The sequence below is a fragment of the Ochotona princeps genome, chromosome X, assembly GCF_030435755.1.
Source record: "Ochotona princeps isolate mOchPri1 chromosome X, mOchPri1.hap1, whole genome shotgun sequence".
Classification (NCBI taxonomy): Eukaryota; Metazoa; Chordata; class Mammalia; order Lagomorpha; family Ochotonidae; genus Ochotona; species Ochotona princeps.
The window spans coordinates 47,942,964-47,969,618 of NC_080865.1; the positions used below are offsets into that span (position 1 = coordinate 47,942,964).

At 35.8% G+C, this 26,655-nt stretch overlaps 1 protein-coding gene across 2 annotated transcripts; it reads left to right on the forward strand.

The window, feature by feature from the left end:
* The first annotated feature begins 2,136 nt into the window (after positions 1-2,136).
* TENT5D (terminal nucleotidyltransferase 5D) lies at positions 2,137-26,026 on the forward strand. Of its 2 annotated transcripts, XM_058658759.1 has the most exons (4): positions 2,137-2,217; positions 3,845-3,957; positions 9,238-9,363; positions 24,544-26,026. In XM_058658759.1, the coding sequence occupies exon 4, from the start codon at positions 24,563-24,565 to the stop codon at positions 25,733-25,735; it is 1,173 nt and encodes a 390-aa protein (XP_058514742.1). In that variant the 5' UTR covers positions 2,137-2,217; positions 3,845-3,957; positions 9,238-9,363; positions 24,544-24,562; the 3' UTR covers positions 25,736-26,026. The 2 variants fall into 2 exon arrangements, with proteins under 2 accessions (XP_058514742.1, XP_058514743.1); XM_058658760.1 differs by lacking the exon at positions 2,137-2,217 and having other exon boundaries at positions 3,663-3,957.
* The last annotated feature ends 629 nt before the right edge of the window (positions 26,027-26,655 follow it).

The window sequence follows — 26,655 nt, forward strand, 5'->3', positions numbered from 1 at the left end:
GTGAGTCTTAATGAAATTTGTTGGCCAATTGTAATGTTTCAGTTTATCCCAGTAGGTATATTTTCTTAGGGATTTTCCTGACTTAATAAATAAAACTGAAAATAACCAAAATATATTTACCTTTTATCAGTTAATGTAAGAAATCCTAGGCAAACTATTCTTCATTATCATAAGCCTACGTGGAGGTAAATATTAGTATTTTTATCTGACTAGATCATTATTGATGAAAAATTGTTTTCATTCAAGACCGATGTTATTGGTCATGGATGTGTTTATCTAAATGTGTGTGCGTCCAATACACACATCCAATACAGTCTTTCTGATTACTATTGGTTTATTGTCAGTAACAGATTCAAGGATGCTTTTCTACTGTTTCTAATAAATTCAAATAACATTACCCTGATTTCTATCCTTATGATGCTACAGAGAGCATTTTTTTATTACTTTTCTCATTGGCACTCCGGGAAAGAATGAAGTATGCTATCTTGAGTGTGACAGTTCATTCTGTAACTTTAAAAATCATTCTTGTTTGAAAATATATATGATATGTAATGATCTAAAGAACATGTATCAGTCAAAAGACATATGAGGTTGTTAATCAAGTTGAGAATTTTGACTGTTGGAATGAATGGTAGAGTAACAAAATATTTGTATTGCTAGCTAGCTTAAAATTAGTGTTGGTTGTCTTTTGGCTTCTGCTGTGTTTCCTTTTCCAGTGACTTCTTCCAACATTCTCCCCACTGAGACACTGGCTTTATTTTGATAATATATTAAATTTGTAACAGTTGTAAATGTTTTGAAAACTATGTTAATATTTGAGAATATGAGCTATTTAATATATGTTTATTGTAGACATATAATATCTCACTTGATTATTGATGACTGTTGAAATCTTCTTAATTCTTTAGGCCTTGCCTTTATATTAAATGGTATACTTACACATATCAGCTCTTTAATTCTACTGAAAACATCTCCTTCACTCTCTGCCTACATGTATAATTCATAGACCATAATAAGTCATTTTATTTGTTACTCAATCTCTTTGTGTAATTAGGGTTTTTCAAGATCATGAGCCATTCTGATATTGTCTACAATCTTCTGAGGATTCATTGAGTTAGTGGCACAACTTAGTACCTGTCACATTATAAATGTTATATAATTGCTCATTTTAGCATCTATTCTTAAAAATTCCACACCCCAAAATTTTAAGTGAGACTAATTACTTATTATGTCATGTCACATACTTTCCACATGTTCCTTGATAACTATATAGATATATTTTTCTATGTGGTTCTATATTATGCTACAATTTTAACATTATTTTAAGTACAGAATTTATAGCCTTAAATATTATTGAAATGATATTATTGTTATTTTTGACATACTGTGCCAGGAAAGCATTTACCAGATATCTTGATTCAGTTGATGCTTCCAAAATGTTCTGGGTCCTTTCCTATATTTTACTGAAAAAGTGCTATAGATGGACTATCTAAAATATGTTCTATTAATCATTGGCTTCCCTGAATAATTTTATTCCTATATATATTTACTTGTCTTTCTAATTTCAATATTATTATTAAAACATCTAGGAATAATTTCTATAATTTGTAATACTGTAGCAATACATAATATTTGGAAGTGCTGTCCTTTAAATATATTTAATTAGTTGTTAACACTCAAAGCAAATACAAAATGTTAAATTAGCTACAATACTTTTGGCTTTTTTAGAGTTTTTAAATGGGTCTGTTAGAGATTCAAAATTAAATGAACAATACATATCTGAAAAATTTACTTCAAAATTGTCTTGATTGTGAATTCACCAATAGGCAGTTATAATCAGTATAAAACAAAAATATTCTGGCTATCTAAGTGTATCTGTATGAGTTATAACCTGTTTATTTTCACTATCTTTTAACTTAAGTCCAGTATATTGTGAAGCATATTTCTAATCTTTAATATGTCCAGCATAGCAGTCTTTCTTAAAACTTATGCCTAAAATTGCCTCATTTAACCTTTTCACTTGAAAATGCTCCTTAACATGAGAGCATTAATGATGCAATAATAATATTCTTTATCTCTTGGCAACAGTATCCATGGTGTTGTGGCAAGTGAGGTGCAGAGAATGTGTGAAAATCAGTTTATGGGCAACTCTGGAGAAGGAAGTCTTCAGAGTAAAAGTGATATTAAGTTCAAGAGTCTGTGCTATCAAAAGTTATGGTGAGAAATCATGTGAAAAAACAGTTCTGTACTTTTGGGGTTTCTGTAGATAGAGTATAGGCATTGAAACTCAAGTCCAATTTATATTTTATTCAGAAATTTTATTAAAGAGAATATTCTTAATATTCTTAATGCCTTAGGAAACTGCTTTGTTAATTCTGTCCATAATAATGGATGTGTCAACATTTTGAATAGATAAATTTATTTTCTAAATTAACTTACAAAAAACAGCAACTATTTTAGAATTTAATCTTCATAGCTAATTTTTGAATAACAGATGAGAAACATAAAAGAACTTATGTGTTGATGTAAAATTGTGTTTATGTAAAATTTTAGAGTGAAGGAATTCTAGAACTCCTCAAAATAATCAAGTGGCTCGCTGGCATATTAATAGTTAATAATTTGATAATGAATGATTTTCAAACTTAAGACATTTCTAAAGTGAGAATTTACATTAAATCTATATACATTTTTAACAAAACCAGGTTCTTTATCATTACATGTCAGTAATAGAAATTTATGATCATGTAACCGAGCATATTTACATATATATGTATTCTGTATAATCCTAAGCATCTTTTCTGGATTTTTTTTTCTCTCATATACAATGCTTTTCATTTAAAGCACCAATTTTATATAATCTAAAAATACCTTAAATGTGAACTTATTTTGCTTTTTTCTAGTAGAATAGTTTAATGGAAATAAAATTAGAAATAGTCATCACACTAATTACAATCTAGTGGATTTCATTAAGATAGTTGCATGTTAAAACAGCCAATAGTGCTATCATGCAGCTGCTTTCTCTTAGAAGCACCTGTAGATATTGACAATGAGGGCCCTAATATTTCTTGCCAAACCAGGAGTTGATTAAGTGAGGGAGGGGATTCTCCAAGACAAGACGCATTAAGGAAACCTCTTCAGGAAAAAGAAAAAAAAAAAGCGCTTGTTTCAGAAAACCTGCCTTCTGGGCATGAACTTCCGTTTAGGTTTATGTTGGAAATTATGAAAGAAACGAAAGATGGTGTGTGTGTGAGTGTTTGTGTGTGTGTGTGTGTGTGTGTGTTGTATGAGGGTGTGTGTGTGTGTGTGTGTGTGTGTGTTGTATCCCTGGCCCCGTGCGCGCTGTGCTGCTGGTGCACAGAAGCAAAACGGTTGTATGGATGACAGGTAGGAAAGAGAAAGCCGGGCAGTATTTAAAAGGGAAAGGAGAAATTGGGTTTCAGTGTGACAAAGGAGAAAAGGTAGTATTCTCCCGCTTGAGAAAGTTCGGCAGTAAAGAATGAAAAGTAGAGAGAGCACCCCGCTTAGGGTAGGTAGAACGCATACTTCAGACCACCTTAAATCGTGTGACGACAGGTTGCCATGGAAATGGTTCTACGCTACTCGGGGGTGGGGGTGAGCCTGGGAGGAAGGGAAGTGTGTGGAGTGGTTGAATGGGACTGAAGGGATGTGTTGGAAAGAGTCATTTCAGCACCCAGTTTGCCTTGGACAGCAGCAGCTTAGGAGCCCTGCCAGCTTTTGCAGGAGCTTGCAAGGCTCTCTTTTTCTTTCTTTTTCCCTTCCTTTTTTCCTTATTTCTCCTTCTGCTTTTTAAAATATTTTTGAATTTTTTTTCTTTCTCTCGTAGTAACCCTTCCCACTTCTGCTTATCATCAGGCTCTCTCCGGAGTCTAACTCACAACACCTTCCTTACAGTTGCTTCTTGATGGGACCAGTTTGAAGAGAACAGCAACTGGTAAAGTGAGTTCTAAGGGCTGAGAGGGGTGCGGTGAGAGAGTGGGGGAGAATTGTGAACAGACATTTAAAAAACAAAACAAAAACAACTCGAAGCTTTCTCCTGGAGCATTCTGGTGAGTTCCTACTTTGCTACTGCTTCAGATAATGTTTGTGAATGATTGTAAGATATATATTCTGGCTATAATTTTGGAGTACCCTTCAACTTCCAGAGAACTGCTATTTCCTAAAATATTAAAAGGGTTAGCCACAAAGAGGAGGTAGAGATCTGGAAAGACTTGTGTTACTGAGTTCATTGTGAGAATCACAGTGAGCTGCACAGCACTAAGTGTAAAGGGTTGGCACTTTGGCATCCAATTAGTAGCCTTTAGCTCTCAGCTTGCCAGAAAGCCCAATGCTATTTAGTCTTTTCAGTGATGCCCTTAACCCTCATCTCCCTTTAAAGGAAGTGAAGTTGTCTAGCCAGCATGCTTCTGAGGCTGTTGATCTTTTGGGAACAATAGCAGATTTATCAGGTGCACCAGAACCAAAAGAAGCCCGAGTGGTGGCTGTTCACTTTTCACAGCTTTCAACTTTTACCAGCCACTACAAAAAGTAGGAGAGTAGAAAGTAGGCGTGCTGCCACAGACTCATACTTCTCACGGTAAAGAACTGGTGCTAAACCTGAAAGGAGTTGGAAGGTAATATACTTAGAGCAGCACGTGCTTTTTAACACTTAAATGTAAAAGACAACAGATCACTACAGCATGAACTATAAAGAAAAAAAGCACAATTTTCAGTAAGTGGGTCAGTATAAAGAAGAAAATGGTAAAATTTCTCTGGGATTAGGTGCAGAGGTTCAGCCTGCAGTAAAGCATTCTTACTATATTTCTGAGCACAAGCTTTTTAACTGTTCGGTTTGGGGATCTGTGTGTGCTTTTCTCTAGGTATGTTTATGTGCTTGGTATATTTCTTTCAATTGTTTCATTGCACGTTTCACCTAGAACTTTCATATCAAAAACATTCTTTTAATATGCTTGTACCTTCATGTTATAATTTTGAAAAATTATTTACATATATATCAGAGCTAGGAAACTAGAAATTTGGATAAACTCTCAGTCAGTAAAAACACCTTGACTGTTAGAACAGGAAATTGAGCTAAGCATCATATTTGAAGAAATGGTCATAAAGTGAAGAGATTAATGCATCAGGATATAATTAACACAGAAAATAGAATGCATATGTTTGTCTTATTTTGAATTAACTAGAAACTGAAATCTTTAATATTCTCATTATCTTTTGGTATAGTAGAAATTGATAATTGATAATGTCCTTCCTTTCCAAACAAGGGCCAAGTCTGAATGTCATAAACTTAATTACACATCTGAACATTTTGCTAAAAATAAATACCATTTACAGTATAATTAAAGAGGTTATTTTTAAAAATTTAGAAAATATCTCTTAAGTTTCATAGTTATCCAGTATAAATTTGTGAATGGCTATAAACTTTCTAAATGAATGTATTCATCTCATGAATAGAATTCTACAAAAGTCAGTCTTTGTCAGGGCTTTGGGATATGAACCTTGTTACAACTAAAATAAATTTCTGAATTGATCTAAATTAGAATCATTTTAGCATCAGTATATGTGACTCATTTCTTAGAACTGCATTTGAAAATAAATAATGCTAAAAGTGAACTGGTATTGAAAACTCACTCCTGAATTTTTAAATTCTTAGACTCATAATGTCAACCATGCATTATGCGATAAAATAATATAGTGTTTCATAAGCATCAGTCAATTGTACAAAGCTATATGTACACAATAATGAAAGGTTCATGCAAACTTTCAGCTACATTAATCTTACTGTTATTTCCTCAGGCTTATTTATGTCTCTTGTGCTTGACTGTTAAAATATTACACATCTAAATTGTAATTCCAAATCCAATATTTTTGGCAAGGTAATGAAAATAGGAGACATATAAGGCATTCCTTTAAATATTTGTATTTTTTCATTTAAACATTCATCTACTGCCAGGTATTAACCTTAAATATATTTTAAGATAGCTTTGTAATTGAAACTTTAGCTTGCAGTGGGCTAAAATAATGTCCCTAAGGAGGAACAGACATGATACGTTATTATATTCAAAGCATCCACTTTGAACAGATTGTAAAATAGCTGCTTATTTGGAGTAATTGAGAAATTATGACTATGGTATTTATAAAAAAATTATAGATTATGTTAATACAATACTAGTTCTTACAGAGAAAACTCTGTTTAGTATTTTTGTCTACATTTGAATTGTAAACACAGATTTTATGTTATTTAATTTTTTTAAGAAAAAGCTAATCTGATGACAGTGGATCAAGGAACTAATAAATTGGAAGGAAAACCTGGTATTTAGAGTTTTAAAATTTCTGTTTTATTTTATGCACACGACTAACACTCAAGTCATCACAGACATGAGTTACTATAACATCCCTAGATAGAAAGAGTCCGTCTTAAAATACTGCAACTAAGAAACTTCATTTAAAGGGAAGTTAGACAAGGCTGCATGAACTTCACATTTATGTACATTTATTTACTTATTTATACCTATTGCTAATAAGCTTTAGCTGGCATTCAATCTCAATATTTCTGTCGAGTCATCTCTCTTTCTATAGGAGCAGATATTCTCATTTTGTGGCCTAAGTCACCAAATGAGAGTGACATAGGTAGATAGAGTAGATATTTGGAAACAATCTATGTGCAATTACTGTGGATTCAGAGTAACTGGAAAATCTCCGATATGTATTGATAACTACAAAATACGCGTGATTTTTCAAGGCAAGTTGAATTATAACTATATTTATTTTCCATCTTGTTCTTATTGATATAATGAGGACTACCAGAAGCTGACTTCTACATTTAATTTGCTCACTCTTATATTCAGCTAACTATAGCACTAGATTTATCTATTGGTTCAGAAATCATTTTTGTCCTACTTAAAGAACCTGATTTGTTTTGCCTTTCATTGCTTTGACTAACTCTGGTTTCCTTGTGCTTTTGGTTGTTCTAATAAGCAAACAAGATTTCTGTGCACTGTGAGAAGTGAAAAAAAAAAAACTAAACCTAATTACTAATATTGTTGATTTATTTATATTTCTATAAAAGGAATAAAATGTTTTTATGTTGCCACCTGTATTTCCTTGAAACTATTAAAAGAATCTAAATATAATTAATTAGTTGGTTGACTTAAAATTTTTTTTAAAGATTTATTTATTTTATTATAAAGTCAGATATACAGAGAGGAGGAGAGACAGAGGGGAAGATCTTCCATCCGATGATTCACTCCCCAAGTGAGCACAACGGCCGGTGCTGCGCCGATCTGAAGCCTGGAACCTGGAACCTCCTCCAGGTCTCCCACGTGGGTGCAGGGTCCCAAGGCTTTGGGCCGTCCTCAACTGCTTTCCCAGGCCACAAGCAGGGAGCTGGATGGGAAGTGGAGCTGCAGGGATTAGAACTGGTGCCCATATGGGATCCTGGCACATTCAAGATGAGGGCTTTAGTTACTAGGCCACGGTGCCGGGCCCTATTGACATTGAAATTTACTTTTGAGGTACAAAATGATAACTGAACATCTTGCATAAATACAAAGTAATGACCATAAAAGGGTCGTTTTCTTTTCCTTCCCTTCCATTCCCTTTGTCTTGCCTTGCCTTGCCTACCCTTTCCTTGTATTGCTTTGCATTGCCTCATCTTCTCTTGCCTTTCCTTTTGCCTTCACTTGCCTAGCTTTGCTTTGACTCCCCTCCCTTCCACTTCCCTACCCTTTCCTCACCTCCCTTACCCTTCACTTCCCCTCCATTCCCTTCCCATCCTTGCCCTTCTCCCCTTCCATCCTGCTTCCCTTCTCCTCTTCTTTTCCTGTCTCACTTCTCCCCTCCCCACCTTTTACTTCATCTACCTCCCTTCTCTCCTCTTCCCTCCCTTCCTACCTCCCTGCCTTTGTTCCCTCCCCTCCTTTCTCCTCTCCTTCAACTAGCTCTGTTTCTGTCTCTTCTATCTGACCCTTGCTAGTCTTAACAGCTATTGATTCACAGATATCACAATCAATGGTTTATTAACTGTCATTCTTTTCACATATGAATGAGTGAAATATAGATTAGAATTTTCTTTTGGGTTAAAAGCTTTTGAGGGGAGGGTGGGGGGGGAGAATCCCAGATTCTATGTAATTACAACACAATGTAATTAATGAATAGATTTAATAAAAAAAAAAAGCTTTTGACAAAGTGAAAGCAATTCAGGGTGCTTCTGTCAAATGATAAACACTTTATATCTTAAAAAGTGCCTTATATTATTAGTGCTAGGGAATTTTGTTTTATTGAATATAGTATAGAAATGGCAGTGAAATCATTTGATAATGATGCCTTTTTCTTGATTTAAGAAAATGGAGCTTTTTGAAGTTGGTATTTGTATTTTTAAAGGGATAATATTTGGTTATGAGTAAGACACAGTTTAATTAAAAACTACATTGTTATTCCTTAGTGGCAGTGACTTTTGTCTTTGAAACAAATGAAGTGTATCAAATAACATATCCAATACCACTTTCCAAGTAGTCGAATAATATTTCATACTTTTTTAACAATTGAAATATAATACAGTGGGCAAAATGTTTATTATCTGTTAGTGGAGGAATGTGTTTATGCTGAAATATTTTCAAAGTTTCTAAAGTGCAAGAATTATCTTTCATATGCAATAATTTATTATAGATAGCAGACTTTTGATTTAGCATCACAGTATGAGCTTTAAAAAGACTTCCTGTTAGTGTTAATGTTTGCTTGAGTAAATAATATTGTTGCACTTAGATGATCTCACAAGCTTATGATTAAAGAAAATGTTCATTTTGATCAGAATTCTTCATTGTAATGCTTTTAATTAAATAAAAATAGCTAAATTATGATGAACTAAGTATTGCTATTGAAACTCTGTTCCCTTAATATTCCTTCTCAGACTTTTCTTTTGTGTAGTACATCTTAAAGTTTTCCTGTCCTGCAAGATCAACACCATTTTAAATGTGAATAGAAATGCAAATTATTCAGGCTCCACCTCTAAGCTGTTGAAACATAAATCTGTGTTTATAAACTTCCATGCTATTTGGATGCATACTAAAATTCGGTACTACTGTTTTAGAATAATCACTTTTGCCTCCCTGTATCTGTGTGTTCGTGTAGATGTATACAACTGTTGGGATACTGCTGTAAAGCATCACATTGCTGTATCAAAAAAAAAAAAACCCTCTGATGTTGCTTTTCTTTTCTCTGCAGATACTGTGATTGATTCATGAGTTTATTCTCATGAAATGAAAATTCCTATCTTTGCTGAAGTATCCACTGAATTATAATTTTAACTGATTATAACCTCATCTGATTCTTGAAAATAATTCTTCCAGTGTAAGTTTTAAGGATGTTCTTATTCTCTTTAAAATTCAGTTCTGGCATTAATGTTAACAGGAAAGTAGTAGCTTTTCTTCATATAGGGATTATATGATCGTGGTAAAGAAAGTAATTATGTTTTATGTGTTACACAAATATAGTGTTTATGAAAAATGTTGTAACTCAATTGCTTTACATTGTATTTTCAGATTAATTTAACTGGTTAAAATACCAGATTCTGATTTGTTTTTTAATTTTATTTTGTATGTTTTCATAGAAATATGATATACATATGAAGGAACTTCAAAAAAGCTCTTGACAATGCACATTTAGAAAAAAACTGGATGTGAATTTCGAAAATTATTGCACCAAAATAAACATCATTTAATTAGAGTTTTCATTGACTTTTTGAAGTACCTTCATAATGATAGGTTGCGTGTGATATTTCCATCCAGGTATGCAGTGTCTATTGGTCAGTTCAGTGTAATTGTCATACACATGACATCAAAGCTTTATCATTTTTTTTGTTGAGAACATTCAGAAACTTCCCTACTAAGCACTGAGAAACATTAAACTCATTGTTATGAACTATAATTTAATACTGTGCTATAGAGCATTAAAAATTATTCTTCTTATCCAAATTCACCACTGTACCCATTTGACGACCCTTCTCCATCCTTCCCTCTCTGGCACCATTTATGGGCTGATCTAGCAATCATTGTAGTCTCTGGATCTTCAATACACACTTTTTACCTTCTACATTAAGTATCAATTTCCAGGAATTGTCTTTCTGTGTCTGACTTATTCCACCTAATATAATATTATTTCATTCAAATTGTTACAAGTGACAATTTCATCTTTTTATGACGGAATAATCTATTGTATATGTAAATTACAATTTTTTTTTTTCTCTACTCATCTCTCAGTGAAAACCTAGGTTGATTCCTTTGGCCGTTTTGAATAATACCAACAGAAACATTTGAGTACAGATGTTCTTTGCCTTACTGATTCCAGTTCTGTTTGATATATACCCAGAAGTGAGATTACTGGATCATCATACAGTAGTTCCATATTTAGTTTTGATTTTTGAATGAAGAAATAGCCCTGCAGCGACAACAGAAGACAAAAAATCCAGCTAAGAAATGGTTAAAGAACTGAGTAGGCCGTTCTCGAGTGGAGAAATACAAATGGCCAACAAATACATGAAAAAAAGTGTTCAACATCACTAGCCAACAGTAAAATGCAATTCACAATCACAGTGAGATATCACTTTAGCACTGTCAAAATTGCCATAATCAAAAGGGAAGAAAGTAACAGATGCTGGCAAGAATGAGGACATTGGGGAATGCAAACTATTGGCGGGAATGTAAATTAATGTACCATTGTAGAAAATAATATGAAGATTTCTTTAAAAACTAGAAGTAGAACTGTCATATCATCCAATAATCTCACTACTTGCAATATATACAAAATGCATGAACTCACTATATCAGACACTTGTACTACTGTGTTTATAAATAGCATTATTCACAGTAGGTAAACTACAGAATCAACCAAGGTATCATCATCACATGAATGGATAAAGAAAATGTGGTATATATACACAGGAATACCAATCAATCATGAAAAAGTATGAAATCTTGCCATTTGCAGCAAAATAGAAACAACTGTAGGTCATAATATTTAGTGAAATAAATCAGACACAGAAAGACAAATGCTGATAAAAAAAGAATCTCAATCAGAATATAGACTGCTGATTAGTAAAGGCTGGAGGGTGTGGAATAAAAGAAGTTTGGATTTGGAAACCAGGGTAATAGTGACAAAAATTATGAATATGACAGACTAATAAGGAAAGCGAGTAATTTGGGCATATAGGAACTCTGTGTACCACTAGTTAACATTTTTATTTTGTAAATTTAAAGCTATTATTAGATTGTTAGACAAACAAAAACTCAAAGTTTATTTTACTTATTTGAGAATGGCATGGAATGGCATGCTTATGATAAGAACTCACCTACTTAATACTTAATCCATCACTTGCTGCCTCCCAGGGTAAATTTTATACACACACACACACAGACACACATATATATACATATATATATACACACACATATATATGTAACATACAAAATATGTTACATACTTAATTAGGGCACAAAGGGTTAAGGGCTTGAGGAAAGTGAGTAAGAACATTGTTTCCACATTCTCTTTTTTCCTTTCTGTATCTGGCGGAAGGTGGGAGATAAAGGGAGAAGCCATACCCAGCCCCCCAACCATCCCCGGGTCCCCAGTGTGGGGCATGCTCCCAGGGCACTGCTCAAGAGGTTCTGATAGTCCAACAGTTCTGAATTGCTACCAGTCTCACTACTCCAAGCACAAAGAAATCTCTCCGGATTCTACTGGGTGACATAGTCCACCTTAGAGTCTCCTTTTGCCCAGTTATTCACTGCCAACACTTGGCTTGTGTAGCTGATCAATTTGTTCTATCCTCTGTCCTCTGTTACAGTACCAGGTGTCCTCTGCAGGTTCTAATGTACCGTCATATCCTCCATGTGCAACCTTGCCATGCTGTACACTGTTTCGTCTAAGGTACTGAGGAGGCCCAGCTCTGACTCATGCACTGCACGATTAGACCATGGACCTTCCAATTCTCTCCATGGTTGGGGTTCTGAGTCCAGTGGTTCAGTTATGGTTTCCCCAAAGAAACCTCACCTGAGGTGATCACAGACCTGATTCTTGTGTGTGCTTGCCAATACAGGGTCCGGCACAGTCTGTCACCTCAATCAGCTTACATGCACACTGCTGGTTGCAATTGCTGCGTCAGTTCTGTCTCCAGCCTTGTCTTCTACGCAAACCAATGGATGTTGCAGCCCAGCCCAGTCCCACCCACCACACACTTGGCCATGTAAACCAGTGGGAGCTGCTGCCTAGTTTGGGAGACTCGTAATAACCCTGCAATAACCTCTACCAGGCCTGCCCCTGCCCTGGTACAGTATGTGCAGCAGTCTAGTCCAGTCTGTCCCACATCCTATTCAGCTCTCATACATGTCAATGAACATTGAAGGCTAGTTCAACCCAACCAGCCCTACTTTCCAGCCCACACACATGCCAGCAGTTGCCATTGTCTGTCTAGCCATGCCTGTCCCAGTCCTGGTTCTCATGCTGACCAGTCGGAGTAGTAACTCACGAGGGAGGTGCCCACTGTTTCCCTACTGGACCTACTCCCACTCTCACACCTGGATCTTGCACTCTCCAGGTAGTTCTGCAGTTTAACTTGACAGAATTTGCCCCTGTGCCAGCATCTGCCAGCAGATGCTATGGCAAAGCCAAACCAACTCACAACCACTCAGGCTTATGCATGCACCAGTAGGAAGTCAACCCAGCCTGGCTTTCCTCTGATCCAGCTCACATAAGATTCACAGGTGTTGTAGCTCTGCCCAGTGTGGCCCAGCAGGGGAACCCCTTGCAGCCCCTCTACTGTGTTCACTGTTTTTATGATTATAGACATGCTTCATTTATTTTGATTTACATTTTTGATGATTATTGATGTTCAATGTTGTGTTTATAAACTCTAGCCATTTATACTCTTGAGAAATGTCCCTTTAGATTATTTTCTCAGTTTTTAAGCAGATTATTATTATTTTCTCTGCAGAGTTTCTTGTATATTGTGGAAATTAATCTCCAATGTGATAAATGGTTTCTAAAACTTAACCTGTTTTTTTGTAGTAGATCCGTTCACTCAGTTGTTTCTTTTGCTTGCACAGCTGTTTAGTTAGATATAAATCCATTTGTGAATTTTTGCATTTTTTGTCTATTCTTTTGGTGTCACAAAGCTTTCACCCAAACAAATTTCCTGAAGAATGTGCCCTCGTTTTTCTTCTAGTTATTACATAGTTTTAGATTTTACCGTTAAACCCTTGATATGCTTTGTACTGATTTTGTATAAGAGTTAAGGGTCTGATTACTTTGTCCTGCAATAGTTTTCTGGGCACTATTGGAAATAATTGCCTTTCCCCAATATGTATTTTTTGTGAAAAATACATATTTAAAATTTACACAGAAATATTTACATATGTAGTATATGCTAATGTGTAAAATATATAAATATATTACATTTCTTCACTCACATTTAGGTAACCTAATATCTCCATTATTTTTTTTAAGGATCTATTTATTTTTATTACAAAGTCAGATATACAGAGAGGGGGAGAGACAGAGAGGAAGATCTTCCATCCGATGTTTCACTCCCCAAGTGAGCCACAACGGGCCGGTGCTGCGCCAATCCGAAGCCGGGAACCAGGAACCTCTTCCAGGTCTCCCACGTGGGTGCAGGGTCCCAAATCTTTGGGCCGTCCTCGACTGCTTTCCCAGGCCACAAGCAGGGAGCTGGATGGGAAGTGGAGCTGCCGGGATTAGAACCGGCGTCCATATGGGATCCTGGCACAATCAAGGCGAGGACTTTAGCCGCTAGGCCACGGTGCTGGGCCCTCCATTATTCTTAAATATCATTCCATAGGCTAGTTGAAAATATAAACATATGGTGGTTTTTTTTTTGTCTACCAGAGATTTTTTGTTTCATTTCACTTTTTTGTGTTTTTTTTTTTCCCATGAGTGGAAGTTCCGTGTGTGAAGTCAAAAGTCTGTGGCAAGGTCCTCACTTATTAAGGACCTAATTTATCAGCAGAGGGAGAGCAGAGTTAATTCTTGGTGCTTTCCTTAAGCCTGGCTTCTTCTGCTATATATTAAAAATAACCCCCCCAAATTCACTTCTCATGTATCAATACAACTTCCAAAGTATCCAATGCTGAGATAGGATTTTTCTTTTGTTACATATTTCATTGATATTTTCATGTGAATTTGTGAATTGTGAAATTTATTTTTTTATTTTTAAGGGTTTTTAGATGAGAATATTATGTGCAGGAAGCTCAGCAGTGAACATTGATCCCAGCTTCATGGCAAGTTCTTTAGCCTTGGCCTTTTACAGCTTGGTAATGTGAGCCACAGATTTGGGACCCAGACCAATGCCTCAGCAGTAGCAGCAGATCTAATCATATTTGTCATTATAGTTAGTGCTGATAGCTTCTACCAGCTTAGCCTAAGCCACACTGAATTCACCTGTGTGAAGGCCTTTCTGTGGAGCTGGCGCACTACCCTGACCTTCCCCTGAGGGTGCAGTAAGGGAAAAATCATCCATTTTGTGACACTGGGAAAGCAAAAAGACATCCAATTTGATGGGATCTTGCTAGATCCAATCACCACCGGTTGAGCCTTCCTAATGCCTGTCTCTTGCTGGAAACATCCCCTTTGCTAGCAGTTATTTCTCAGCCCCAAACACCAACCTCTGCTTCTTTTCTTGTCTCATTTCTGGCTACTACCATGGACTGACTTCAGCTGTCTAGCAGTAAGGGCACCAGGTGAATTAGTTAAGGACAGGAGTCACCTTTTGCTGCATGTGTAGGATGGCCCTCTTCTGTTACAACCAGATGTAGTAGGGTCGTTGATTAAAATGAGTGTGTTTCCTGTTGGGCTAAATTTTCCATCCAATGCCAAAGTTCTTAGGACTTTTCTCAAGTGGAATTTGCCACTATCTTGGATTCCTTCTTCATGATAACAGGGTCCATGGTCACCTTATTCCCCTTGGCCAGAGAGAGGGAAAGGTGTAAAGTTTAGATGCTAGTACCCAAATGTTGACAATACCAAGACATTATATTCTTTATACATAAAATTGTATGTAATCAGAAAAAATCACCACAAATTATATTTCTATGTTTGCAAAATATTTTTTTAGAAAATGCCACAATTTGTAATGCTCCTTACTGTTTTGTAATGCTCCTTACTGTTTAATGAATTTTACCTTATGAATTAAAAACTGCTTCTTTTCTCTGTAGTCATCCATTGAAGAGGCTTCTATGACTTTACTTTTATTTTGAAAATATGTAGAAAAAGCAGTAAAATTGTATTTTTATATATGTACTTAATTCAGACTAAGACTAGAGCTCCTGGACATAATAGATGTCAAGAATGGGGAGTTTTAGAGAGCATGGGCTTTGGAATTAGAGCTGATTTCCTTGTATCTTCACTCTGCCACCTGTGATATTGATAAGTCAGTTGTCTCAATTATAAAATGACGTTAGTTATACCTTCTTCATAGACTTGTCCTATGGATTGAATGTGAAAATATACTTTAAGAACTTCGCTGACTAAAAGAAAGACAACCAGTGGTCAATGGCAGGGTTCATTGTTGTTGAGAGCAACTGCAACAGTACTACAATAATTGTAGTAGGAGTAGTAGGAACTCTTCCTCTTCCCATACTCTGTTATACTATAGCATATGAACTATTTTCTACGATTCTTTCAGTTAACTGGGTAATTTTTTAATTCTCGCTTGTGCTGCTTAATAGCTTCTTGCAGTATGTTAAGAAAGATTGAGTTGCTGTCACCATCATTACTTACAAGACTAAATAGATTGCTTCAGTAGTGAGTGTGAATGTGAAACTGTGTGTGTGGGGGGGGGTGTGCGTGTTTGTATTCACTGTGCAACTTATTCCAAAAATGTATTATGAAACCTTTATGATGAAATTTAGATGAAAGTATTGTTGATGAAGTATCAAAAGTCTTATTTTTCTAGGACACTGACTTTATTCCAAAAAAAACTTCTGGGTTTTTTTTTGTATTTTTAGGCAATATACCTAAAGTAGTACTACTATTTCCAAAATGTTAAAAGTGTTTCAGTGATAGGTTTGTTACTATTTTTTCATTTTCATTTTATTGAAAAGGTGGAGGGTTAGCTTCCATCCACTGGTCACTTTTCATATGAATGGAATGCCTGCAACAGCATGGGCTGAGCCAGTGCAAACCAGGAAATCTGATTTCCTTTTTTTTTTTTTTTTATCTATTTGTTTTTGTTTGAAAGGCAGAGTTACAGAGAGAAAGAAGGAAAGGCAAAGAGAGATCTTCCATTTGCAGATTCACTCCTCAAATGTTTGAAGTGACTGGAGTTGGGCTGCTGAAAAGCCAGGAACCAGGCACTTCTTTCTGGTCTCCCATGTGGATGCAGAGACCCAAGGACCTGGGCCATCTTCCACTGTTTTCTATGGTGCATCAGCAGTGGGGCAGCCAGGACATGAACCAAAGCATATATGGGATACTGGTATCTCATGGGGAGGATTAACTTAAGATGGGTAAGCCCAGCAGCTCAGATTTTCAGTCCAGGTCTTCCAAATTGGGTGACAGGAAACCATGTACCTGAGTCATCATTTACTACTGCGCAGGGTGACTTCTCTTTCTATAATGTGTATCCTTGCTGCCCCTGTTAGTTGGCTGTACATATTTAGATTTATTTCTGGGTTCTGCATTCTGCTTCATTGATCTATATATCAGCTTTTATGCTATACTGGTGTTTGATGCCTTATTGTACATTTTAAGTTAGGTATTGAATTCCTCTAGTTTTATTCTTTTTCCTTGTGATCATTTTGACTTTGGGGTATCTTTTGTAACATAATAGAAATTTGTAGTTTTTGTTGTTGTTGTTGGAAGTGTCATTAGTAATCCATCTGGGTCTCCCCAAGTGGTTGTCAAATGGGTGCCAGATGAACCATCACCTGCTTATATTGCTGTATTGATATACGTGCATCCGGGAGATGGCTTCTGTTGCTTTTAAAGAGTAGCTTTCCTGCATTGAAAGCTTTTTCTGAAGGTATATTTTGGGTTTTCTGATCTGTAGAATACTTTTGCTTTAGTTCCAGTTTCACCTTGTAGTGTAATCTCCTTATGCTTTCTTTCACTGTAATCATGGGTAGCAGTGGTGGAGTTTGGTGTACCCCTGAAGCTCGGTGAAGTTGCTTTAATCTTGTCGTACAATTCTTCAGCTGCCTCTCAAAGAAGGGATCATAGTCACAGGAGTTACGTTGGTGCCGGGATCAGGTAGTCTCATCTGGTACCTGAGAAGACCAAACATACAGGCTCCCATCCACCAACCACCTCATGTCAGAATTTTCAGAACACTGGCAGTGAGAGCAGATCAGGCTGGTACTGTTAACAAACTGTGCTCACAGACCTCCAGTCACTGCACATGGGTGAGTCCTGATCCCCAGGAACAATAATAGCAGTGGAATGAAGAGGGTAGGTAGCTCCTGAAACATCACTGGAGTGAGGAGCAGGAGCCAAATGAAATGATTCTTAACTGCAGAATGCTGTGAAATGGGGAGAATGTAACTCTGGACAGCTGACTGTGGGAGGAGCTGGAGCCACCAGAGTGGCAGCAGCACTTGGATTACTGGTGCTTGGAACTTCTAGTCACTGCCTCTGTTAGGGAACAGATTTAAAGAAGCAGTTATATGAATGGGATAAGCCTGGCATGTAAAGCTAGGACTGCTGTGTGGAAAAGCCACCAACCCACCAGAGTGTTGCTATTGCTGAGAGTTTGACACAGTCTTCAGCATATGCACAGCTATTTACATTGGTTGGTAGACCAGACCAGGGTCATTGGAGTCCCTTCCTGGAACCCAGTTTTCATAGGTACCAACAGCAATGAGTGATGCTCTGGGTATAGTGAGAAGAGGAGCTATTGGGAGACAGGGGACCAGTGGGCCATGAATCTGTAATTTTTTCAACTGTCATCAATATTGATGATGTCTGTGGTTATCTCAGATTGACTTATTTGATCTAATAGTCTTTGTGCCTGTTTCTGTATGGGGTTGCCTATCAATTTTCATGGGTCATGTAAGAGCTGGGCAGCCTTGCTTTGCTCAGGTGGATGTAGTAGAGTACATCTGATGTCAACAGTGATGTGTTTGCCAGGGTGGGAGGGCAGCACAAGTGACTTTTTCAGGCATCTAGGAGCATATCTGCTCAGGAAGGTTCATCTTACTGCTTTCCAGGACCAAAGGAGTGGTTAGGAGGTCGCAAGTCTGTTTCTTAACACTTAACCGATGATCATCTACTTTTTTTTCATCTTTCCAACGTTATATTTTCAAGGCATTTTTTTTCTTTTTTTTAAATTTCGTTTTGTGACACGGTTTCCTAGGTTCTTTTAGTGAGATAAGCTCCTAGATGTGGACAGCTCAACTGCCTAACACTTCTGAAGAGTGAATAGGGTTATCTTTTGGCTTTCTGGAGGCTTTGTGAGTTAGGCCACTCAGAAAAGGCTGCCCACTTGCTTCCTTGGGTTGTCAGGAAGGTTGTTCATATTTTTCTCTAAGGCCACTGTGGAAAATCAGCTGCTCAGTATAGGGTGGATGAGTAGGACTCCCTATTTCTGGAGCATTGGGAAGGTGAGTAGTGCTGCCCAGCTAGTTTCTGTGTGGTTTAACATGCTAAACCACTAAGAGTGAGTGACCCAGGTGCTTCCCAGGGTTATGGAACAAAGCTCCTGAATGAGTGTCACGGGGGATGCAGTGGAGCTACTAGGGACCCCAGCACAGTTTCTTTACAGGATGTTAAATGGGCAGAATCAGAAGAACATTGGTCTGTTTCTGTAAGGTAATGCAGCAGTGTAGTTACCTAACAGCTCTCCAAACTCAACTCAGAGTCTATGAATGCGACAGAGTTCTCCAGCAGCTAATGGCTCAAATGTTTGTTGTATGAGTGAGGCTGCTGGGAAACTCCTGCTTTATTTTTCCCATCCAAAACAGAGGCCCTGTTTTTAAAGTGTTGATCTCAAGAAATGGGATGGTAAATGCAATATGCTTGGTCTGCTTCTTTATATATCTGTGCTATACATTTCTGTCACCTCCCCACTGAATTCTAAGCCTCTACCTTAAACACTCCAGACAGCTATTTTATCTTTGTATTAGTCCTTTGTTGTGTGGAGAAAAGCATCTGACACCTCCAGTCAGCCACAAGTCAGAGAACCTTTTATCATTATTATTATTATTATTATTATTATTATTAAGAAACTATACTGTTTTCATTCCATTGTTTACTACAGTGAGACCCATTATAAACATGCTGATGTTTAGTAAGTTAGATGGTTAAAATGTTAGTTTAAAAGAAAATTAAATTCAGAAATGGTAGAAGATTTGTGTGGTCATGAAGAGTATTTGGGGAGGAAAATAAGGAATATTTGATTTTGTACTTTCATTTGTTTATGTGGCAAGTTATTGAAGGTTTTCCCCTCTTGAATTTGTGTCTTTATAAAGATTATGAAAGATTATTTTATACTTTATGTTCACTAATCTCATTTTCAGTAACTAAATTTTGTACTGTTTCTGAGATACTAACCAACATTGATAGTGTTGATGAGTTTTATGTATCTTACTACAACAGTCACCCAAATTATGTTTAGCTATATTTTCTGGTTCAAGAAATTTAAATTAAGTTTCCAATAGGTTTTTAAAGTATTGTTTTCATACATGGAGAGTTGACCATGTTATATGAAATACAACTAATTAATGAAATAATCTACACATGAATATACATTTTATTACTTTGATATCATATTTATAATTTCTATAAATAACATTATCATATATAATGTGAAAATGGATGGTAGATGTGCCAGAAAAGTACAATATTAGTATAAAGTCTTGGTTGTTCATATTAATAGATAAATGCTTTCATGCGGTGTGCTCAGATTCCACATAAAAATGGCTTACATCTATTATGATAAATAGTTCACTATATTTTGTTCACTCATATTTATCTAATTTATTTTATTATTTTATGATACAGTGCTATGGACTCTGGGATTTCCCTTCCCCCTCCAAACTTCCCCTCACCTACTGATTCCACCTATATTATTATGATAATATAGTCCTTCGTAATCAGTCATAAGTCCATCATTCTGCTATTTACGTGTTTCCTGACATTGTACATATAGACAATGGCAGAGTCCAGCATCGTATTGTCAAGATACATTCAACAGTTTCATTAGGAGTCCATCTTTGATTTGAAAGTAGAGATGCATACAGTGTTGTATCGTCACATCTGGATGTGAGTCTCTACTACACAGTTACTATGCATCCCCTTAAATGAAAAGCTATAAAACAAAATCAACAGGAAGGAAAAATAGAAAACTTACAACACGAAGTTAAGTAATATGCTACCGAATGGTCAATGTGTTGCTGAAGAAATGAAAAAGGAAATCAAAAACCTCTCCATACTGACTCCCATAGTGTTTGTACCTGCCTACACTCCCACCACCAGTGAAAGAGGGTACCCTTCTCCCCAAATCCATGCCAGCAGGTGTTGTTAGTAGAGTTCTGAATGTAGGGCAATTGCACTGGAATTAGATGGAACCTCTATGTGGGTTTCATTTATGTCTCCTGACTGCTAGGGGGCCTGAGCATTTTTCCATATGTCTATTAGCCATTTAAATTCATTCTTTTTGAAAAATGGCTGTTTATTTTCTTTGTTTCTTCACAGGGTTGTTTGTTCTGCTGTCCGTGAGTTTCTGAAGCTCTTTGTAAATCCTGGATGTTAGTCCTCTGTTGGTTGTGTAGTGTGAAAAGATTTTCTCCCATTCCTTTGTTTACTTTACTTTGTTGATCATTTCATTTGCTGTACAGAAGCCTCTCAGCTTGATGTAGTCCCATTTTTGGCTTTGACTGATTGTGCTTTTGGTAACTTTTCCAAGAAGTCTTTCCCCATTGCTATATCTTGGAGAGTTCTTCCTATGTTTCCCTCTAACAGTTTGATGATTTCTGGGTGCAAACTTAGGTCCTTGATTCATTTAGTGCTGATTTTTGCATGAGATGACAGGTAGGGGTCTTGCTTCTTACCTCTGCATACTCCTATCCTATTTTCCCAATAGCTCTTGTTGAAGAGACCAGGCTTTTTCCTGGATTGTTTTAAGATCTCTTGATAAAGGTTAGCTGTCTGTACATGTGTGGGTTCCCTTCTTGGGTTTCTATTCAATTCCACTGATCTCTGTTTCTATACCAGTACCAGACTGTTTTGATCACCACTTCCCTGTAGTGTATTTTGTCTGAAATTGTGATTCCTCTAGCTTGATTTTTATTTTTTCAGGGTAGCTTTGTCTATTTGTTGTCTCTTGTGTTTCCAGATGAACTTTTGTATATTCTTTTTTATTACTGAGGAAAATGTTTGAATTTTGAATGGGATCATGTTGAATCTGTATATTACTTTTTGTAATATGGACATTTTAATGATGCTAATCCTGCTGATCCTAAAACATAGTACATTTCTCCATGTTTTAATGTCTTCTTCTATTTCTTTTTAATGTTCTGTAATTTTCATTATAGAGGTCTTCCACATTGTTGGGTAGGTTCATTCCAAGATATTGAGACTACTCTCCACTATTTTAAAGGGGACAGGACTTACAATTTCTTTCTCAGTCATGGAGTTATTTGTATATACTAGTGCCATTGATTTATGCTCATTAATTTTGTATCTTGCTAGCCTGCTAAATTCTCTTATGAGTTCTAGTAGCCTCTTGATTGTATCATTGGGTTCTCATAAGTACAGAATCATTTCATCTGCAAACAGGGATAATTTTTGTTCCTCAATTCCAATTTGAACTCCTTTAATTTTTTTTTCTTGCCTGATAGCTCTGACAAGGACTTCTAATACTATATTGAATAGCAGTGTTGAAAGTGGACGTCCTTGTCTAGTTTTAGATGTTAGTGGAATAGCTCCCAGTTTTCCCCTATTCAATGTGATTGGATTAGTATGATGGGTTTCTCGTTTATTGCTTTGATAGTGTTATAGAATATTCCTTCTATGCCTATCTTGCTTAATATTTTTAGCATGAAGTGGTGTTGGATTTTATCAAATGCCTTCTCTGCATCCATTAAGATAATCATGTGGTTTTTGTTTTTCAATTTGTTGTTGTGGTAAGTCACATTTATCGATGTGCAAATGTTAAACTAGCCCTGCTTGCCAGGGATAAATCCAGTCTGGTCTGGGTAAATGATCTGCCTGATGTACTGTTGGATCCTGTTGGCTAGTATTTTGTTGAAGAGCTTTGTGTCTGTGCTCATCAGGGATATTGGTCTGTAGTACTCTATTCCTGTTGTGCCTCCATCTGGTTTTAGTTTTAAGGTGATATTGGCTTCCTAAAAAAGAGTTCGGGAGGATTGCCTCCCTTTCTATTGTTTGGAATAGCTTGTGGAGTTTAGGAGCAAATCCTTCTTGAAACATTTGGTAGAGCTCTGCAGTGAACCCTATCTTGTCCAGGGCTTTTCTTGGTTGGGAAGCATTTAATTACTGTTTTCATCTTAGTTCTTGTTATAGGTCTATTTAGATTATTAGCTGACTCGTGATTCAATTTCTGTAGATTCTATGTGTCCAAAAATCTATCCATTTCTTCTAAGTCTTCTGATTTGTTGGAATATAGTTGCTTATAACAGTTCCTAATAATTCTACGGATGTCTGAGGTATCTGTTGTTGTATTTTCTTTTTCATGTCTGATCCTATTGATTTGTAATTCTCCCTCCTTTTTTGATCAGCCATATATACTTCTATTTTTGTATATGTATGTGTCTCATAGGCATATTACTTTTTTCTAAGGCTGTTCATTACATTTGGAATTTGTGTTTTCTTTGTACATTTAGTGAAATAATAGGGTAGTACTTGAAAATACTTCAGTAATATTTTAATTTAATGAGAAATATAGACTGAATTTTAAATATTAAGCATTTGTTTTAGCTATAGTAAGAGAAATGTAAAAACTAATCAACTTAACCAGTTATTAAAACCTTGATTTTGGCAGCTGAGTAATACATTGTTCAGCCAGAAATACCATTTCACTATGTTCTAGTTCGTAGTCTTCACTCTAATTTTTTTATTAAAAATATGAAAAAAATTAAAATTCATGGCATGGAAAATACAATGAAATAAATTTATTTTTATGAAAAATTTAAAATGCTCATACAAGGGTCTTCAGAAAATGCATGGGAAATGTATGTTATGAAAAAAATTATACATGGACTGCAAAAATGTTTACAATAAAGTAAGTACTAATTCCATATCCTGTGAACTCTGAAGTGTATAGTATCAAGTCTGAACTATTCTATATATTCTTAAAGCTCTCTGTATAATTCTAAAGATGAGACAGGAAATCGATAGGTGATCAAGTGGTGATTGTAAAGTTATACACTGATGAACATCTTTCGTATACTACTTTCCTCGTATGTAATTATGTCTGGAAACAAAATTTGCTCACTCATTTTGTCTTCTAATGTCTGGGAGCAGATCCAAGATATTTTGTGGGATATCCTAATTCTTGATTTTAAGGATATTTTTTGAGTAAGGATTTCTGCATTCTGGAAAGTAGATATTTAATGTAATCTTTTCTTTGGGTGATTTTATTTGCAAGTAAAAATCCTAGCAACTCCTGCATTGGAAGGAATTTAGTAATTTCAATAATGTCAATATTACCACTATAAATGTTCTCCATTGCTTTCAGATCATAGATGAGTTACAGAGAGATTGTAGTCCTAAGATTTAGATCATTGAATTTTAACATTTCACTAACATTAGCAAAAATAAATTGCCACGAAGGAAAGGAAGTTTTTCATTTGCAAAAAGATGTTTGCCTATACTCTCGTGAAATAAATGCTATTCCTTTCAATGTTCTGCTTGATGTGTGTTGATATGGTATGATCCAGAAGTGAAATGAAAGTAGGCCACTGTAATAATTAAGTATCTAAAGAAAAGAAAAAGGGAAGAACAGGGTGAGTGGAGAATAGGGTCAGTAGGGAGGATTGGCTGGGAAATATCACTAAGATCTTAAATCTTGTGAAATATAGTAAATATGTTCACCTTATGTAACTAAGCTATATTAAAAAGAATACCATGATGCTTGTGGATTAAAGAGGCTATATTTTGTTTTCAAACATTGCCATTCTATCCAGTGGTCCTAATACATGCAAACATAGTGGCTACTGTCATTTTAAACACGATGATTAACCTTAAAAATGTACCAAGATTGTCCTATGAACAAAATCGATACCATTACTACAGTTTTTTTCAGTATAAAATGCAATCATTTTGTATCAACAGTAGTTATAGCTCCAGCATCTGTTTTCCTTAACCAATAAATCTAAATATTTTGGTAATTATGGATTTTATTTCACTTTTAATTTTAAACATAATATAATAATTTGAAATTTGCTTCCTAATATTAACATGACTTACACTGATAATGAATCTGTTTCTGACCATTTATTTGCTTTAGGTATGAGCTGGTTTTTATAAGCTAAAATGTTTTTCAATATTTTGTTTGCTCTCTAGTTGGTCTGCTGACTTCACAATGTCTGAAATCAGATTCAGCAATCTTACTTGGGATCAAATCAAAACACTGCACCAAGTTTTAGATGGAGTAACTCCGGTTCATGGAAGAGGGAATTTCCCCACACTGGAGGTGAAACCAAAAGATGTCATTCATGTTGTGAAAAATGAACTCATAGAACAAGGAATTATTGTCAAAGATACACGGTTAAATGGTTCCACAGCAAGTTACGTACTTGCAAGCCATAATGGAATCACCTATAAGGATCTGGACATTATTTTTGGTGTTGAACTTCCAAGTGATCAAGAATTTCAAATTATTAAGGATACAGTTCTGGGCTGTCTACTTGACTTTTTACCAAAAGGTGTGAAAAAGGAAAAGATCACCTCTAAGACCATGAGAGATGCTTACGTGCAGAAGATGGTTAAAGTTTGCGATCAGAGTGATCGGTGGAGTCTCATCTCGCTCTCAAATAACACTGGTAAGAATGTAGAGCTAAAATTTGTGAATTCACTCAGACGACAATTTGAATTTAGTGTAGATTCCTTTCAAATAGTTTTAGATACTATGTTAGACTTCTATTGTGACAAAAATGCCAAACTCAACAAAGAATCCTACCCAGTTGTAGTGGCTGAAAGCATGTATGGAGACTTTCAAGAAGCAATGACACATTTGCGATACAAGCTTATATCTACCAGAAAACCTGAAGAGATTAGAGGTGGTGGCCTTCTGAAGTATAGCAACTTACTGGTTCGTGATTTCAAGCCAGCGTGTGAAACAGAAATCAAGGTCCTGGAACGTTATATGTGTTCTAGATTCTTCATTGATTTTCCTGATGTAGTTGAACAACAAAAGAAAATTGAATCATACCTCCGCAACCACTTCATAGGTGAAGAAAAGAGCAAGTACAACTACCTTATGACTTTGCATGGAGTTGTGAGTGATAGCACCGTTTGTCTCATGGGACATGAAAGAAGGCAGACACTCAATATGATCACTCTTATGGCTTTAAAAGTACTGGGAGAGCAGAATATTTTACCGAGCACAGACAATGTAACTTGTTTCTATCAGCCTGCTCCATACTTAGCTCTTGAAAGAGGGTATCATACTTACTATGTAACATCTGGGCCACCACCTATTTTCTTTCAGCCATATTACCCAGTGCACTTTTGTATACCACACAATATGGTGTAAAATTACAAATATAATAGAGGCTTTGCTTTACTTAAACTCCTCTTAAAAGCAACTTTACAAATTCTGTACAATTGACCTATTTTTTGCGTGAGTTTACCATCTGTTTTCCATTGTTACAACTTAAACGGTGATAGTAAATACATTAAAACCTGTGAACTGTGTAGATCAAGTTATCTGTATGGCTCACTTGAAATAATTTTAATAATTGCTGACTACTCAAGATTTTTGATTTTTGCATTTGCTGTTGCAAAAACAGCATCCATGTATCTTTGACTAAAATATAAAAGAATACTTATATTGCAATTTCCAGAGATAGAGCAAATACAAGTGCCACAATTTTTATAGTAATCCAATTCCTTTGTTATGCTCTCTTCACTTTTTCTAGTGAATAATGCCATCAGATATTTTTTAACACTTAGCAGAAATGCCCAATTTCAAAGAAAATAAATTGGGAAAATATTGCTTTGGGCATGAAAACACTTATTTTATTCTAAGTTAAACTGGGTGGCATGCAAATTCCTGGTGTAGTTTAAACAAAAAATGCTTCTGGGAACCACTCCGCATTATATTTTATAGTCTGCAAAATAATTCACTTGGCTTATTTGTAAATCTGAAAAATACCACTCCAGCTGTACAAACAGTGCTGTAAGTAGTTGCGTACTTTTTTTCTGTCTCCTCCTCAATAGTAAGAGTGAAAATGAACACCTCTGAATGGTAAAGCTTTCTATTGTAATCTATTTAAAATATACTAACTGGAAAACAGGAAAGCATAGGCAGAAGTATTTAGCCATGTGATCTACCATTTTTATGACACATTAGGCCTATACCCTAATATGTCTGGAAACATTCAGTCTTATCAGTTGATAATATTTTCATTATTAGTCAACAAAGATTTTTTTTTTCATTTTACCTTTACCAAA